Source organism: Cucumis melo, chromosome 11 (assembly GCF_025177605.1).
Source record: "Cucumis melo cultivar AY chromosome 11, USDA_Cmelo_AY_1.0, whole genome shotgun sequence".
NCBI lineage: Eukaryota > Viridiplantae > Streptophyta > Magnoliopsida > Cucurbitales > Cucurbitaceae > Cucumis > Cucumis melo.
In genome coordinates, this window is record NC_066867.1 from 29,936,339 (window position 1) to 29,954,295 (window position 17,957).

At 33.0% G+C, this 17,957-nt stretch overlaps 1 protein-coding gene and 2 long non-coding RNA genes across 4 annotated transcripts; 2 read left to right on the plus strand and 1 right to left on the minus strand.

The window, feature by feature from the left end:
* Positions 1 to 1,977: 1,977 nt before the first annotated feature.
* LOC103497836 (uncharacterized) lies at positions 1,978 to 5,837 on the plus strand. 2 transcript variants are annotated; one of them, XR_001763807.2, is made up of 4 exons: positions 1,978 to 2,552; positions 2,806 to 4,160; positions 4,303 to 4,382; positions 5,656 to 5,837. It is a non-coding gene; the product is annotated as an uncharacterized LOC103497836 (long non-coding RNA). The 2 variants fall into 2 exon arrangements; XR_001763806.2 differs by lacking the exon at positions 4,303 to 4,382.
* Positions 5,375 to 7,373, minus strand: LOC103497838 (protein DETOXIFICATION 55). Its single transcript, XM_008460190.3, has 2 exons — positions 7,230 to 7,373; positions 5,375 to 7,120 (listed from the first exon to the last, which is right to left on the minus strand). Exons 1-2 carry the CDS (start codon positions 7,272 to 7,274, stop codon positions 5,633 to 5,635), a joined length of 1,533 nt encoding a protein of 510 aa, XP_008458412.2. The 5' UTR covers positions 7,275 to 7,373; the 3' UTR covers positions 5,375 to 5,632.
* Positions 7,374 to 15,440: 8,067 nt separating this feature from the next.
* LOC127151743 (uncharacterized) lies at positions 15,441 to 15,793 on the plus strand. The gene is made up of 2 exons (XR_007824908.1): positions 15,441 to 15,571; positions 15,655 to 15,793. It is a non-coding gene; the product is annotated as an uncharacterized LOC127151743 (long non-coding RNA).
* Positions 15,794 to 17,957: the final 2,164 nt, after the last annotated feature.

Genomic DNA, 17,957 nt, shown 5'->3' on the forward strand with positions numbered 1-17,957 from the left:
CTTTTCTTTAAGATTCCATGCACCTTCACATTTATTTGGTTAGTTAAGATTTTGTGATATATACACAATTTAAAGTAATTAGATTTACAATATTAACGTTACAATAGTTATATACGTACATATTAAAGTAGTTAGATTTTGTGATATATACCCGATATACTGTATTTTATATTTAGATCTTACGTTTCATCATATGTCAATATATACCCAATATACTATATGTTAGATTTTCAATTTTCGTTACAGTAGCTGCATGTGCTCTCTGTTTATATAAATATATACCCCGTCATATTAACAATGTACGTACATTCATTCGGATGTACAGTTTTGCAAGACATTGCTTCCCTATTCAATTTTTTCACCATTGAAAGTCCTCAATCATCATTATATTTTTTTTCTGCGGGAAATTTATTACACAACCGGATCTTTCTTCCACCGTCGAAAATCCTCAACCGCCGGAAACTTTACTTTACATTACAAAGCTTCACAACCGTTTTTTTTAGATTTAGAATTTCCATTATAGTAGTTATTTATCTTATCTGTTTATGTAAATATCTACCCAATCTACTATATTTTAGTTTTTGAGGTTCCGCTACAGTAGTTATTTATCTTCTTTGTGTATGTAAATATATACCCCTTCATATTATGTAAATATATACCTAATCTATTGTACTTTAGATTTTTATATTGTAATGTTGTTAAAATTTTAATTTCAATTATAAACGTTTCCTAAATTTTTCTTACTTTTATGTTCGTATATACTTCATAAAATTGAAAATATACTCTGTATTATTTTCCTATTTTTCAACCACATGATATTTTTTCAACCATAATGTATACATTATCTGTCTCAGTTTTTTAGGTCAAACTTCGTAGTTCAAAATGTTATAATATTGTATTTAATATTGTAAATTTAAGTTAACTTCAAATTATAATGTGTAATATCCTGATATACAGTATTTCATTTAATGTATACCATCTCAGTCGAAAAGTGTATTATCGATTGCTTTCAATTTCAATAACTGGAAAAATGCACTATTGTAATATACACTATTTTATTTAATATATACCTCTACTTTTCTCTCACCAACTGTCTCTTTAATTTCTTCCACAATATTCGTCTGAACTTCCTCATTCGTTATCAATTCCGCCATCCCCCACTCTATCACTGTCTCCGTCATGTCCGTCTCGCTGTTCAAAAACTCTGAACAAAGTGTCATCAATTGCCTGTCTGTCGTCGACAAATTCCCTCCGCTGCCATGCCTGTCGATTTTAAAATCAAAAGCTTGTCTAGATACGAAAACAGTGTCGCATTGCCGTCAGAAGCTAGATTCTCCAGTTCCCTCCGCCGTCGATTAATTAACTCAACAACGAATTCAGATTCTCTAGTGGCCGCCGTCGTCGATCAATACGAATTTCAAAATCTCGTTCATTTTCACAACCGTTTGGTTTTCCATCTTGATTCCGCCGCCATTTCGTCTTCCATTTTCAAAACCCTAAAGATTGGTTGAAGAAAAATTTCAGCGTACAAAGAAAAGTATAATGGATTCCGCAATTGCCTCTTTCCTTACGTGGTTCAAAAATTCCCTATTTTTACACCATTAACGTTTCACTTACCAATTTTTTTATTATTATTTGTAAATCATTTAATATGGATAGTGTAGTAATTTGGGCCATACTATTCTGTAAAATATTAACCCAATTAAGACTTTAGTATAATATATAGGCAAATTAGACCAATTATATAAAATCATCGGTCAAATTAGACTATTTGAGTTAAACCCCTTGCAGTTACCCTTATACAAAACTATTGAAAAACATGAATATTGGGCCAATTAAAGTGGGCTAACCTTTGAATTTTGGATCCAATTAATTACCGGGACTTTAGGCCCAACTAGCAATCTGATCACACGTGGCCCAAAGAAATTACGTTTATCCTGGGCAAAAATAACCGCCAAGAAGTTGAACAGTTCCCGCTATCTCGCCAACTTTGATCGACTTCAAAATCAGAACCGAAAATCACTTCCGTTCATTTTTCCTTTTCCTTTTCTTGTTTTGGAAGCCAAAATCACTTCGAAAAAGATTCTTCAATTCCCCATTAATGGCGAACGATAATCATAGCTTGCCATGAAAACGATTTGGTATTAGTGGACGTCTATCATGTGTTTTCTGAAAATTTCTCGCCCAGCTTTGATGAACAATGGCGAATTGGTTTTTAGACAAAATTGAATTCATGATTGCTGTTCCCAATGGAGTTAAATTACTACTGTAATCGAATTCGAGAAAGTTGGGGAACAATCGTGTTGTTGGTGCTGCAATATAGGTACTCTAGAACTAGGCTTGCTTTATTATCCTTAGCATGCCGGATCATGTCCGCCATGGAAGCTACACAAACGAACTATGTGACCTTTATATCCTTGCAATGTCCCATATCTGGTGGATGTTTCCCGGCATCTCGTCAAGGGAGTCTAATTCTTCGTGAATGGGAGTTGAAAAGCGAACAGCATTATAGTTTGCGATCGAGGAACATCCACTGTGAGATGAGATGACTGGTAAATTTCATTTTATTCTATATAGACACTAAACTAAATTTCTAATCGGTTTTGTCATTCTTCGTTGTCTGTAATTTTCTTTACTAATTAGGAAATTTCACTTTTCAAACACAATGCAATTCACTCAATTTCTTGTGTTTGTTCTTTTCCTTGCTCCTATTGAGCCTGTTGTTTCAAATTAGAAAAGCAAATTTGTTCTTATCGTTATAGAGATTCCGTATCATTCATTCCCCTGCATGACGGTCGTTTTCAGGTCGTTTCATTACTGTATCATCTTCGTCGAGGAAATGGAATTTGATTGGTTATGTAGAATCTTGCATTGGTGGTCCATGTTGTAAAGTAAGCGCGCCACTACTGTTGCACGCTAGGTGTTTGATGTAATGTCTCTGCATAATTTGGTTACCCCCTGCATAGTTTTTTTCTTTCTTTTTTTCCTACTTTTTCTAATACGAAAAGTCTTAGCTAATCATTTCTAGGTATAAGATTGAATTATATCTAGACTGGTCGGACGGTAATCTGTATCGATCATATGTTCAGATTTCATACATTGTCTGAATTGCAATACTCTTGTAGAGCCAATATTGTAATTTGTATCTAGTCTGTATCATCAAATGTATCGGTTCTATATGATACAATTGCTTAGATCCTTGTTTGTTTTCTAGGTCACGTTTTTTTAAAATTTGGTTTTTTGTATTTTGTTTTTGAAAATTAAAACTACAAATATCCTTCCACTCCTAAATTTCTTGATTTGTGATCTATTTTTTACCCATGTGTTCAATAATCAAGTGAAATTTGAAATTCAAAATGGTAGTTCTTAAAAACTTGTTTTTTGTTTTTGGAATTTACCTAAGAATTCAAAGATGCAAACTATAATATGAAAATGAGAGGAAATAGGATAATTTTTAAAAAGTAAAAATGAAAAATGTAATCGCTATCGATTGTCAAAATTTATACTTGTTCCCTACTAATTTTCATAATTTAATTTTTCTTTCTAAAAATTAGTAGAAGGTAGCTAACTAAATTATAAACTTTTAGGGTTGCAGTATTTATCAGCTTAATTTTCAAGAAACAACAAACAAAACCAAAATATTATGGAATTGAGTCTTAAAAATTCAAGCACTAAGAGTCAAAATCAGATCTAACTTTTACTTTTTGTTACATAACATCTTTATCTTAACCACCGCCCATTTGCACCCCACGGGGAGGTAAGCTGATTAGCAAAACTTTTTGAATTCTGTTTGTATCCTAATTGATAAGAGAAATCAGCGTTTTAGTCCTTTAATGATGAAAAGTAACTGTTAGTCAAGCTTGCTTTCTGTTGGCTGAAATGTTGGACTAAAACTCCGTTGGCTAAGGTTCATTCCCTGGAAATTAGTTGAAGGGTCAGCAATCAGAGGACAAAAAAGGGAAGTGATCTTGCACGACATTTCATTAAATTAAGTCTAAAGAGTCTGCAGAAGCATAAAGCCACGCTGTTCTCTAATTGTTTAACATTATTTTGCTGCCTTTCTTGCACACAGGGAAGGAGTCTGGATTCAACTTTTGATTACTTCTTCCCGTTTGAGTTTGAAACAAGAAGAACGCCGTACCCCAAGAAATGGATGACAGGTAAGACAATCAGATTTATACAGCTTGTTTGCCTCCCAAACATGCACAAAGGCCTTAAATTTAGCTAAGCCTTTTATTTTTCATTTAATGGAGTACCCAACCCCAAGACAGGAGCATTTATCAAAGGTTTTGTATGATTTAGGTGCTGCTTGGGAATAATGATACGGGAAACTGTTTTAGACTTTTCAAAACAATATTTTACTGTTTTCTACAGTAAACCAGGTTGGATTCTAAATTTTCCCTACTCATTTCCAGTTGAGTTGATCTAAAAGATTTTTAACTCGAGAAGTTCCTTGAACATAGAAATGAAGATTAAAGAACATGTATACAACAACATAATTTAAAATTTTGAATGATTGTTATATAGTCAATAAAGTCAAGGTAAAAAGTAAAGGAGTTCAAGAGAAAAAGAAGTCTAAACCATGGTGGCCACCTACCAAGATTTAAATATCCGTTTAATATTTTTAGTAGTCAAGTCTAGTTGAGGTATGCGTTACTTGTTAGTTGGTACGGTCACTCAAACATAAAAAGATTGTAATATAGAAAAATATCCCAATGATATTATTTAAATATTAACTTAGGCATCCCTTGTCGAAGCTTTGGGTAAACTTAAGAAGGAAAAGCTCTTGATGTCTCAAGAGTTTGGGCCATGGGACAGGAGAGCCACAAACTTTTTAAAAGAAGAATTATATTAGAAATTGGAGAGCTGTAAATCCACTTCTGTTTGGTTCAATTTTGGACCACTTTTGGTTATTAGATATCTTGGTTCAGCGTTTCTTTGTACCGAAAAGAAAGAAGAATCAAGCTAGTGTGATGTGGTATATACCAGATTCTAAGTTATATCACATGTCTAAGTTATCAGTTATTATCATAAGTTGATAAGAATACTTCTTTACGTCATCATGTGTAAAAAAGGTATTCTCAGAACAAGGGAAAAGAAAACCCCCATAAATTTGGCTGCTGCGCTTCCATAACTGAAGATCTAGCCTTGGAAATGACTATATTGTCCAACATTGTATATAGTATAGTTGAAGAATATGATAATCGTATTGTTAAAGGATTGTTTATGAGCCATGCATTTGCATGTACGAAATAGACTGTTGCGTAGCTCACGTTTCATTTGTTGTCTTAATGGTTATACACACCTCACCACACATGGTTGGTCTAATATTACTGTGCTTCCATATGCCTCTTCCAATTTTTTCGTTATATAATTTCCGGTCATTCGAAAGGGAAATTCCATCCATTGATATGATACCATAAGTTCTACACCAAAAAGAAAAAAAAAAAACAAAAAGAAAACAAAAATCACTATCTAAATATATTACAAACATATCCCAATTCCAATTATCCTAATAAATCAAACAAAATAATAGGCTTTGAAAAAAAATGGAGATAATTATAATATATAGTATACCTTCCTATTAAATCCTAGTTATACTTGATATCATACAAAAATATTAAATCTAAGTTTATGTATCTTGTTTTTGAACAGGTGATTCTTTCAGAAATTCAGGACCTTCCTCACGTATGGCTGTGTGGATTGCATGTGCAAAGTTGTTATTGGTGTTTTTGCCTACCAAGTCTTCGGCTTTGATTGACTCCATTTCCCAATCTGTATTGAAGACCACTATTAAGATTGAGACCACACATGCCATCTGAGCTGCCAGAAGCCCGTAGCAAAGACCCAGAAACCCAAACATCCAAACAAACGCCGACAAGACTGCCACCGGCGCCCCCACCATGTAAAATGAACAGAAGTTTATCCCTGCTCCGATCACCGGCCTTGCACTTCCCCTCAGAATCCCGCAGCTTGTTGTTTGTGGACAATTTGCTAGCTCGCACAGCCCGATTATGGGCAGAACCGCCATTGTCAGCTCTAGAATTTCCTCGTCTTTTGTGAAAACTCTTCCCCATGTCCTTCTTCCAACAGTGGTCAATGCGAGCCCCATCAATGAGCCCACCAACGCCAATCCAATTGCCACCACAGCCGCCAGTCGCGCCTTTTTAGGCCGGCCAGCACCGAGCTCGTGGCCGACTCTGGTCGAGACGGCAGCACTGAGAGCCATTGGTAATGTGTACATTAGCGAAGTTGTTTGGATTACGATGCCTGAAGTCGCAAGTGCAATACGTGGGTTATAGAGGTAGCCAGTGAGAATGGTCATGAACTCATACCACCACCATTCCAAGCAAACACCAAGGCAGCTAGGAATAGCCAACTTGATCAGCATTCCCCATTCTTCCCCGACCGTGACAGTGCTAACGACTGTGCTGCTTTTCAGTGGCACAAACAGATTAGCCTCCTTGGAAGAGGAGGAAAAGATACTACTACGAGTAGTGAATATCAAATAGAGTAAAAGGAAGAAAAGGGTATTGAAGTTAGCTAAAAAATTGGAGATAGCAATCCCACTGATTCCAAGATCAAGAGGAAAAGTCAAGAAAATGGTAATAGGAACATGTAGGATAATAGCCAACAAATTGCACCACATAACAAGCCACGTAGTGCCTTTGTTTCTAAGGTAAATACGCAAAGGGTGTAGAAGGCTATTCAGTATCAAATCAGGGACTGCAAAACGGCAATAAACAGCTGCAATTCTAGTGATTTCTTGGTTCTGATTTAAAACCAACATGAGAGGCTCCAAATTTAGCCAAAGAAATCCAATGGGAATAGTTGCGAAAAGCAAAATAAGAACCGTTCTTTCCAAAGTGAGAAACGCAATGGAAGAATTATGAGAACCAAAAGCCTGACTACAGAGTGGCTCCATGCCCATAGCCAAGCCCGAGAGAACTGAATAGCCAGTGATATTAGTGAAGCCAATAGCCAAAGAACCAGCTGCGAGATGGAGAGTTCCAAGTCTACCCATGCAAATAACAGAGATCATATTTTTGAGATATCCCACCAAACCCATTGCCAAAACAGGGAAGCCAATGTCAGCCATTTGCTTCAGCTCGTCAAGGACCTTCAAAAAAGGAGAGGAAACTCCATCAAGTTAGCAAAAAAAACAGGTACGCCATTAATAATAAATATATAGTGTTATTATTCTCTCTGCAAGGTTTTTTTTTTCGTACCTCTGGCATTGTCGGGTACTTTTGGGACTTCTCTTCTGCAAGCATATTTTTTCCTTCCTTTACCCCTTGCTGTTTCTTTTTCCCCTGTGGCTTAGGAAAGAGAGAAAAAAAAGAAAAGAGAGAGAGAGAAGGGAGAAAGCAAAGTGAGTGTTAGGCATGCAAGGAAAAGATTTTAATTTATAGAGATGGGAATTGGACCAATTGGTGGGGGTCTCTTTTATATGCGTTTATGTGACATATTCTCTCTCCTTTAAAATGCATAAAGCCCCTCCTTTAGTTTTGCTTGCCTCCCCACCCCCATTAAAAGTTTTTCATTTCATGATTTTCATATACCAGGAGAATATTACTCAAACGTTTCCTTTTATTCTCTCTCTTTTTCATATGAATCAAACTTGATTTTTTTCGTGGATAAACAATTGATCTATCTATATTTATTTTTCTGATTATACGATATTGTCTACTTCTATCATGCTAGTGATATGAGAATTTGAAACCAAATACTAGCTTAACTTTTGGGACTTCTATTGTGATAAAAAAAATTCACAACAAAAACTGTGAGAAAAATGATGATTTCCTATTGCAATTTTTATTTTTCACAAAAAAAAAAAAAAAAAAAAAAAACTAACCAAGAGAAAAATGGGGAAAACACAATAGAAAATTTTTATTGCAATATGGATGGACATTGCATGAGAGCTACAATAGACATGATCATCTCTAGTGTGGTAGTACGTTTTTGTGTTGGTAGAAGGTTAAATTTCATACATTTTTGAAGGCATGTCATTAATCATAAAGTTGTCTTTGAATGAGTCAGTCATACATAAATAAATAAATAAATAAAAAGACTCTGTACGTTAACCCATAAATGTAGGTATTATATACATGCTGCCATAGAAGAAAAGAAAAAAGAGAAGAGAAATCCATAAAATCAAACTAGTAATAACTAAAATTGCCAACAAAATATTCCATAGGCTCTCTTTTTATGGACAAAGTTTGCACTAAGTTTAATGTGGGGTGTAATTTGCTTGTTTCGTGTAGAACATGTATTTCTTGTTTAAACCATGTGATGAAGTTGAAAATAGCATTAAAAAATTAGCTTTTGATTTATATAGAACTTTGGCATTTTCCAAAATTAAAGGAAACATATCCACTCCACTCTTCGTGAAAAGCATCATGCTTATATTATAAGTTCTTTTTTCCTTTAAATATCTTGATTTCTCTTTCACGTGGGATTTTTTTTATTTTTATTTTTTTTATTTTTCATAGTTTGATAGATTTTTGGTTTCATAATTATCTCATAATTTCTCTTAGTTTGTCTCACACAATATTATCATTTTCTTATATGTTTATACGGTTCAAATTGAATGGTTGGTGGTTTTTGTGAATTATACCGTTAAAAGAGTTATTTTTCCATAGGCCACTTGAATGGTAATATATATATAGTGAGAGATAAAAAAAAAAAAAAAAGTTTCATTTGTTGTATAAAAAATAGATACATTTGAGCCATTGGTTGATTTCTAGGATTAGTTGAAAAAAAAAGTTAATCGATCGAAGGAAAAGTAAAAGTTGGTTTAAATCCAACCTAAAAATGATACATCTATAGATAAATACATTGTTGATGAGAGATATTAAGGAAAGTACATTGAGAGAAGTTACGCCTCACCACTTTTAATAGATACATGTATTATTTTTCTCATTGTCAATTGATTTTGAAAATGTGAAAGACAATTTACTCAATCTTAACTAGTAATTGTTGTAGAAAACTATCATCATAATGTACGTATATAACCATTATAAGTTGGTCTGATGGTTAAAAGAGAGATATAATCTTAATAGCTAATTAAGAGGTCATGATTTTGATTTCAATTTATGGTGAGTTTCCTTGAAACCCAAATCTTGCAAGATCAGGTGGGTTATCTTGTAAAGTTATTCGAGATGTATGTTAGTTATCTCAAACACTAATAAATATGTGTTTATATATATATATATATATATATATATATATATATAAAAGTTTATTTGATTTGATAGTACTTAATTATGTGTTTAGTTTACAAACATATTGATGCTAAAAAAATGTTGTGGTTATTAAAAGATATAAGGTCCTATTATATGATATTTTGCTTTGATGGATGCATGTTTCTCTTGATTAAAGAATAGTGATAGCTTTTCAAGTTGTAATAATTTAAACAAACATAGATATTTTCATTTTATGGGTGAAAAAATCTCACTCACACACTAAAAGGAGCAAACCATAATAATAAAAGAAAGTGGAGACCTTTTAAGTATTGAGTTGCAACTTTCAAAAGAAAATAACATATTGTAAATGAGCTGCCTACTACTACTAATCCCAAGAAATGTGCAATTAATTGCTCTTATGCAATTTCTTGCCAAAAGTTTGGTATTGTTTATCATTTTTATTAATTTTAGAAGGGACAGCCAAAAGTTTGGTTATACATATTAATCAACAGTCAATTTAATAAACTTTTCTCACAATACAATACAATACAATACCACATGCTGTTTAAACTTATAAAGTTGGTGCTATATGTACAGCCAATAATATATGGTAATTTTCAACACCCAATTTTGTGGATGTCTTTGTATTTTCCATTCACATATACCTTTCTTTATCAATCTCTATCTCTTTCTCTTTCACTATTTTTCCACTTTTATCAAACCAATTTAACGGTACCTATACTATATATTTTGATACTTAACTATCTTTTCAATACAGGCACAAGATATGGACCACAAGCTTTCTAGTTCTCAACATATACAAATATTCGTTGATTTAATTAAGATCTTTTTGACTGATACTAAATTATCTATAATCAATCCGATGGTCAATAGAACATACAAAACTAATTGAGTCTTTGTACCTAAAATTATGAGTTCTCTAACTCTCCACATCAAATGTTTGTTTGAATACGATAATCACACGAGTTGTTTGTTGTAGAGACATCAAACAATCGTTATTTGCAATCAAAGGTGACGAATGTAAACTGCCCGAGCACGACAATATGACATTTCGAGGGGGGGGGGCTGGTGAAGGAGTAGAGAGATGAGTAATAGGAATTGCTTTCTTTTAGAGCCTAATCAAAGGGTAAAAAAAGTCCCTTTCCTCATTTACATTTTCTTTTCTTTTTTTGCTTTTCTATATATATATATATATATATGTTTATATTTGAAGTCTAAAGTTGATTTTAATAGAAAAGAATGACGATTTAGTTAATTAAATGCCTTTTATATATATATATATATATAGATATTGATTGCTTAAGTTTCTCACTTAAACTAACGTCCTTTTAGAGCAATCAAATATTGCCTCTTATGTTTTCATACCAAATTAAAAATATGCTCCCACAATAATAATTATTTTTCCACCAATTAATCATTTAACAACTGATCTCCTATCATCCTTAAATATCTTCTTTTCATTAATGCATCAAAATTAATTACTTATTGGACAAATATTATTGTCTCTTTAAAAGAAAAAAACAAATAGAAATAAAACAGTACTCTACATTAAAATTGACATATATAAAACCATTCATTTGATATCTTCATTCAAACAAATAATATACTCCACCCATACCCATATATATAAATAAATAAATAAATAAAAGTCTTACTAATTAGTTTTACAAGTATTTATAGCCAAAGAATAAGAAAAATATAGAGTCGACTTTTAGTAAGATGACAATTTCATAAAACTTGTTCGACTTCTTGATCTCGTTGATGAATCAAACACATATACAAGTATGACCTTTAAAGTTTTTGCCCATTAAAAATCTCTTCTAATAGATTAAACTACAATCTAGATAAAGATTGAGACTATTGACCGCTTTTCTTCTTCTTCTTATTTTTTTTTTTTTTTTTGGGATGTCACACATAGACAAGACCATCCATGTGCATAAAACCTAGGTTAAACAAACATCAATTATTATTACACCCACTTTGGATAATCTTGTCTATGAAAAATTGGATTCCATCACTTCTTCATAACATGTCTTTCCATTAAGAGATGGGATTTCTTACCTTACTTCATAGTTAATTAAAAAAAGCAAAAACAAAAACAAAATTAGTGTTAGAGAAAATTATATATATATATATATATATATATATATATATATATATATATATATATATATATATATATATATATATATATATATATATATATATATATATTATATATATGTATTGGTTGGTGGAAACGACAGCGTATCCAACTGTCACAATCTTCCTATTTTTATTTATTTATTTTCTCATTAAAATGAAAATTTGTTTTTAATAAATATTATTAATATAACATTTTATGTTAAAAAATGGGATTTTGTTTGGTCCGAAAGAGTGAGGCACCGAATGAGAAAACCAAAGAGAAACTCAAACCACCGACACCTTTTCTTCCTTCTCCCACAACGAGTGACAAACTCCATTTCTTTCTTTTAATTCTTTCTTTCTTTCTTTCTTTCTTTCTTTCTTTTTCAATTATACAAAACTATTGATTTAAAACTATATATATATATATATATATATATTCATTGCATTGATTTTTTTTCCCTTTTTTTTTGCTTCCCCTCCTTTTGCTTTTGAAATTCAAGGTGAAAAGGATGCTGAACAAGAGAGATAAAAGGATAATTAGGGTTTATTTTGTGACGAAAAACGAGAAACAAAGAATAAGAAATTTTGTATGGATTAGTGTATATGTAACAAAGGCTTAGGTCTAATCGATTTTTCAAAAAAGGGTTTGTTGCTAATTTTGTTTGTGAGAATTTTTGAGTTGTATAGATAGGTGGTCGGTTGAGGTTAAGATTATTGTATGTATTTTGATACCGTAAGGAATTAACGGCTATTGTTTTTTTTTTTTTTTTTTTTGTCATATTGAAAATTGGATGAAGAAAACAAAAAGAAAAAGTTGGAAGTCAAAAGTTTTAGTAGAAAAACACCAAAACTTTAGTTTAGATATGGAAGAAGAAAATGCTAAAAATCCTTTGAGGAAAATGTTCAATTTTTGTCTTAAAAAGCAACATATGAGTGTGTGTGTGTGAGAGAGATTAGAAGAGATGTAAAACTTAAAAGTTAAAATAACTATTCACATTAAATATATATATATATATATATATATATATATATATATATATATATATATATATATATATATATATATATATATATATATATATATATATATATATTTTTGGGAAGTTATCAAAAAGAGTTCTTTAACTTGAATTGATCAAATTAGAGCAAGAAAATTTTCAAATAATTTGAAAAAGACAAATTCATGATTAAATAATAATACGTGCAAGTTAAGATCATTCAAAAGTCTATGATATTGAAACTTATCTAAAACAATCCATTATTGTTACATTTTCTAATCTAAATCATAAATAATTATTTCATCCCTAACAATTTTTTTTTTATTTTCAAATAATTTTTTTTAATAATCATCGTTGAAATCTTAACCAAATTTCAAAAACAAAAATGAATTTTTAAAAAACTACTTGTTCAATTTCAAAATTTAACTTGGTTTTAAAAACACTCTTAAAATGAAGCCAACAAAGACCGAAAACCAATAAAAACTTTAGACAAATAATAATCCATATTTCTAAAGGCAATATCATTCACTTATCACCTTATATTGCTAGGTATTAATTAAACAAAGAAGTGACACAAGAAATAATATTTTCCATGAACATCGAGATCGATAGGGGGATTTAAGTTTGTATAGGTAGCTAAGAAACCACACACAATTTAAAAGTCAAAAGCAAAGAGATTTTGTAGATCTTAGCTAGGGGTAATATAATCCTTAATGGGGGGCCATGGAATTGGACATATAATAATTTCTTTTTAATATTGAATCCATTTTTGTTAGTGTGTGTGTGTTTTATAGTCAACCTTTTTAATTCATTCATATTTGGAAGCCCTAAAGAGTGGGGAGAGAAATTTAAGTGTGGAGAAAAAAATAATCCAAAAGATTGTCCACATTGCTTGGTCCTCCTCTTCCATGACACACTTACTAAAACAACAATCCTTTTTAGTCAAAAAAAAAAAAAATGAAGATTGCTATCATTAATTAATTTAAACCTTTTGACCTATCTTATTATTTTATTAATTTACATATTTACTTATTATCTTTAATTCCATTATTGATCGTCGATTCATGTAGTGTTTGTACAATCAACTTTTAATATTTGAGGTTTGATTTTTTATTATTCCACACTTTCAATTCTTTACTTTGACAAATAACGAAGAAAAAACCCTAACTTTTCCTGCTTTTCTTTTTTCTTTACTTGAACTATTATATGGTTCGTAACTTAAGAAAAGGTTAAAACATCCTTTTTTTTTCTCTTTTTTTTTGTCTCATGGTTTGAAGTTTGCTCTCAATCGTAGTTTGTATTTTTAATTGTTTAATTTTGGCCATTTTACTTTTAGTATAGATCTTAAATTTAGTCTATTAATTTTCTTTATTGAAATTAGTTAAAGAATATATTTTCAAGATTTATGATAAATGTGTTAATAAATAACAAATTGTTCTTTTTAAAAAAATGAAAAATAAACTAACAACAAAGACTAAATTTAAGATTTATTGAAAGCACATGGACTTATATAAGATATTTAAACTTTAAAGTATAGAGAGATCACCAACATATATAGTATTTTAATCGACTTAAAATTATCCTCTATAACCAATATCCAACATATATACTATTTTATGAAAATGTCGATGAAAATATTAACTATTGATGATTGTTTTTTTAAAAAAATTGTAAAATAATATTTTAAATTAGAAATGAAACATTTACGCTTTTAATAGGTTCAAATATGAAAAAACAATGTGAGATAATCAAATAACCTTCAGTTAATCCACGTGTTAATAACTATCGAATAGCTAGAGGGACATTAGAAGAGAATAACACAAGAAACTTTGGTAACCTAGTTCGGTCAATGTTGTCTGCGTTTGGGAGCTGCGCACAGACCTGATGAGTAATATTATTATGATTCACACTAAGTCAATATACATCGATACATCATCTGATCTCTGTTCAACTATATGACTAATTAACATGCTCGTTAACTTCAGACTTTAGGCTCCCCTGAATGCATGAGTAATCCTTCTCAATGATGTCTGACTTCAGGCTTTCCTGAGTGCATAAGTGAATCTCTTCGACGATATCTTCATACTCTTCTGAAGTTTACTGTGACCACTTGAATCACTGCTTCGTCTTTCTCATTACTCATCATAAGGATCATCACAGATCAACACGTCGAGATCATGGATAGATAATCGCACTACCTTATTCCGTTCATAGTTATTGCAATATAGATTCGACTAACAACTCTAAAAATTTTCTTCATTCATCAATCGTCACAGAACCTACAAGTTTCGTAGTCTCAAAAAGATAATAATATAAGATTACTAAAATAAATGAGGAACTTTTATCTTTTTGGAATTAAATAACTCATTAATAAAAGATAATCTCAAAATCTTTTTGACAAAATCCCAACAAATGTATTGTGGATCCGACCATAGTCCCACATCGGTTAGATAAGAGGATGATCTTGGGTATATAAGTAAGGACAAATATCTTCATTGGTATGGGGTCTTTTAGGATGATACCAAAAGCAAAGCTTAGAGAGCTATTTATTATTGCTTACGGTAGATCTAAAATTAATAGACATGTGAAAATATCGACATGTCTTCTTGTTATTATAATTTTTTTTTGTGACCAAAAATAGATTTGAGCAGCCTTACAATCATAGTAGCGGGTCCAAGTCGTTTCTACAACGACAGTATGAGCTCGCTGAAAGAAAAGGGGAGTTGGTCGATCGTGTGGAATTGTTTCGGGAAACACACGTTCGAGCTGGGACATTCGTGTCGCAGGCCACCGAGGATGCGCATGTAAGTTATGCCCTTATTAATTATCCACTTTCATTATATATTTTTGCGCGTTACCTAACATAGTTTTTAAATTTGTTGCAGAATCAAATGCTGGAACTCCAATCCCAGCCTACCCCAGAGGGTAGTCAGCCACTCTCTGAGGATGAGATATGCGATCAAGTGTTGGGTAGACGACCAGGCTACTCAAAAGGCCTTGGTTGGGGACCCAAGCTGAAGGCCCGCAGAACGGCGAGTGCAAGTAGTTCGTCGACATCTTGTTCACAGTCTACAGAAAAAGAGATTGAATTACAAGCTAAACTTTAAGAAGCTTTGGAACGGATTGAAGTACAAGATAGAAATCACCAAGCATTAGCTTCACAAGTGGAAAGTATGAAAAAGATGATAGAAGAATTTACTCGTGCACAACAGGGACCACCACATGATCCCTAGCTCTGCGGTATGTATATGTCTCTATTATTCTTAAGTTTTTGCAAATATATGATTATGTACTAAATTTAATTATTTTTATATCATTTTTAGGACCGAAGGTGTAGAATGACGCGCATACGCACCTCGTTGGAAGACTTTTTCTTATGTTTATGTTTTTTCTATTTTGAGAACTATATTTATTGTAGTGAACTATATTTTCGTATTATTAATTTTAATTCTATTTTTTTAATTTGTGTTTGTATATTTCTTAATTTATTTTAATTTATATTCAATTTATTTTAATTTAATCCAAAACGTCAGAAATTTTTTTTCAGCAATCTGAACATCATTGTGAATGTTTGAGCAAAATATTATAAGGAAAAAAGTAGAAACAAAATATTAAAAAATATATATAAAAAGGAATTCCCAACGTAAAAAAACGTCAGGAAAAAAACGTCGGGAAAGAGTATTTCCCGACGCTGGTAGGTGCGCCGGCATAGCTTGCGTCGGGAATGCCTCTTTCCCGACGCAGGCTATACCGACGCTTAGTAGGCGTCGGGAGAGACTTTCCCGACGCCACGTTGGTATGGCATCGGGAAAGCCTCTCCCGACGCATTTCTTCCGACGTTCTTTCCGACGCCGTTTGGTACGTCGGGAAAGGTTATCCCGACGTACTTTTCATTTTCGCCGACGTTTTTTGGCGTCGGGAGTACCCCCGTCTCTTGTAGTGTATTTATTATTGCTTACGGTAGATCCAAAATTAATAGACATGTGAAAATATCGACATGTCTTCTCTAATTATAACATGACCTTAAAGTTTTTGTTGGTAAGAGTAGGATTATAATTTATTGTTATTATAATTTTTTTTTTGTGACCAAAAATAGATTTGATGAATGTTTATGTATATATTACAACCTATGTAGTTTTGGACATTGGTATATATGTAACGACCCAACTCCTTATGCTGAATCGAAGTCATTACTAAATATAGAACAAGTGGTTTAAGTCTAAAAATTTTATTAAAAGCATACGGTTCAAGAAATTCATTTATAAAAACATAAACAAGGTAGTCATGCAAAAATGTAAAAACGTTCTGAAATCCTACTCGGGCCCTATCTACATAAAAGATAGTGAAAAATAAAAAGTACTCAAACTCAAATGCTAAAATCTGAAATAAGAAATAAGCGGAAGCGGTAGTCCCTATGGCCCTCCTCGGTCTCACTTCGGGTCGCTCGCCAGCTTGCCCTTGCCCTTGCCCCGTCCTCTACCTGAAAACATAAAATGGAGAGAATGAGTATAAAAATACTCAGTAAGGGACCCACTACTAGTCCCACTAGGTGCCTGTTAACTTCCTGTTAGAGTCCTGATAACTGGTACCCAATCTCTGGCACGTTCCCGAACACGTGCAATCATGCGCTCCCGTAGGAACGTAACTCTGGTCTTCGGTGCCCGGGGACACCTAGGACAGTCGGGATGCGAGGACCCCGTCGAGTCACTCGAGTCATGTCTATATCATGCTAGACTGGCGTCCCGTCGGACCACACAGTCCTCAATAGGTGGTGATCCCGAAGGACACCCATGCAGGTACGACTCTAACAGAATCAAGCTAACAGGTACCCTAATTTGCAGTATACATACACATGGCATCAGCATATAACATGTCACATAAATCATTTCTACACTCTCCGTCCCGACATTCGTCGTAACCATAATAAATCTTGCCACGCATAACAGGCTATAGCACAACTATATCGTCATTTGCATCATACTAACATTTATTTCAGGCATCATACTGTCAAACTCTCAATATGCAACATAGGGCATACACAGTCTCATACTTCAAACATGAAACTAGTAGTAGAATCTCTTACCTGGAGATCTACTTGTCGAGTCCTAACCGCGAGGCAGTACGTTTTCCAAGCGACGAAGTCCTAACTGTTTAATAAGTCAAAATTCGTAAATAGGTCGCCAACGACCAACGGTTCGAGACTCAATTGAATTTAACTTACCCTAGAAGGAGGTTGCAGTGCTCGAGCCCCTACTGAAGAAATCCCGCGCTACAGTAATTTCCTGGTCCAAGACGTCCCTTGAGAAAAATAATTGAATTTAGACCCAATTTAATTTAACTAACGTCCGAGCATGGAGTCTTACCGGAAAAACCACAATAATTAAATGGATTACCAAAATTTAGGTGGATGGAGCCAATTTAGTCCTGGCGGCTCGGCTGGAAGAAGACAGGACCGGCTCGGCTCGGTACAGGAAGCTACGCGGGCGGCTCGGCTTGCAACAGGGAGGGGATGCGGCTCGGCTCGCGTCAGCAAGGAGGCGCGGCTCGGCTTGCAGTGCAGGCGGCGCGGCGCGGCTTGCACGCGGGGAGAGCTAGGCACGTGTGGGCACGGGCGCGGGTTCGGTTT

What these genes read in the sequence shown, in the direction of transcription:
- LOC103497838 (XM_008460190.3), bottom strand. Translation starts at nt 7,274, where the DNA reads ATGCTTGCAGAAGAGAAGTCCCAAAAGTACCCGACAATGCCAGAG. An exon ending in AGTACCCGACAATGCCAGAG is followed by an intron (nt 7,121 to 7,229) that starts GTACGAAAAAAA and finishes CCTTTTTTGAAG; the next exon opens with GTCCTTGACGAGCTGAAGCA.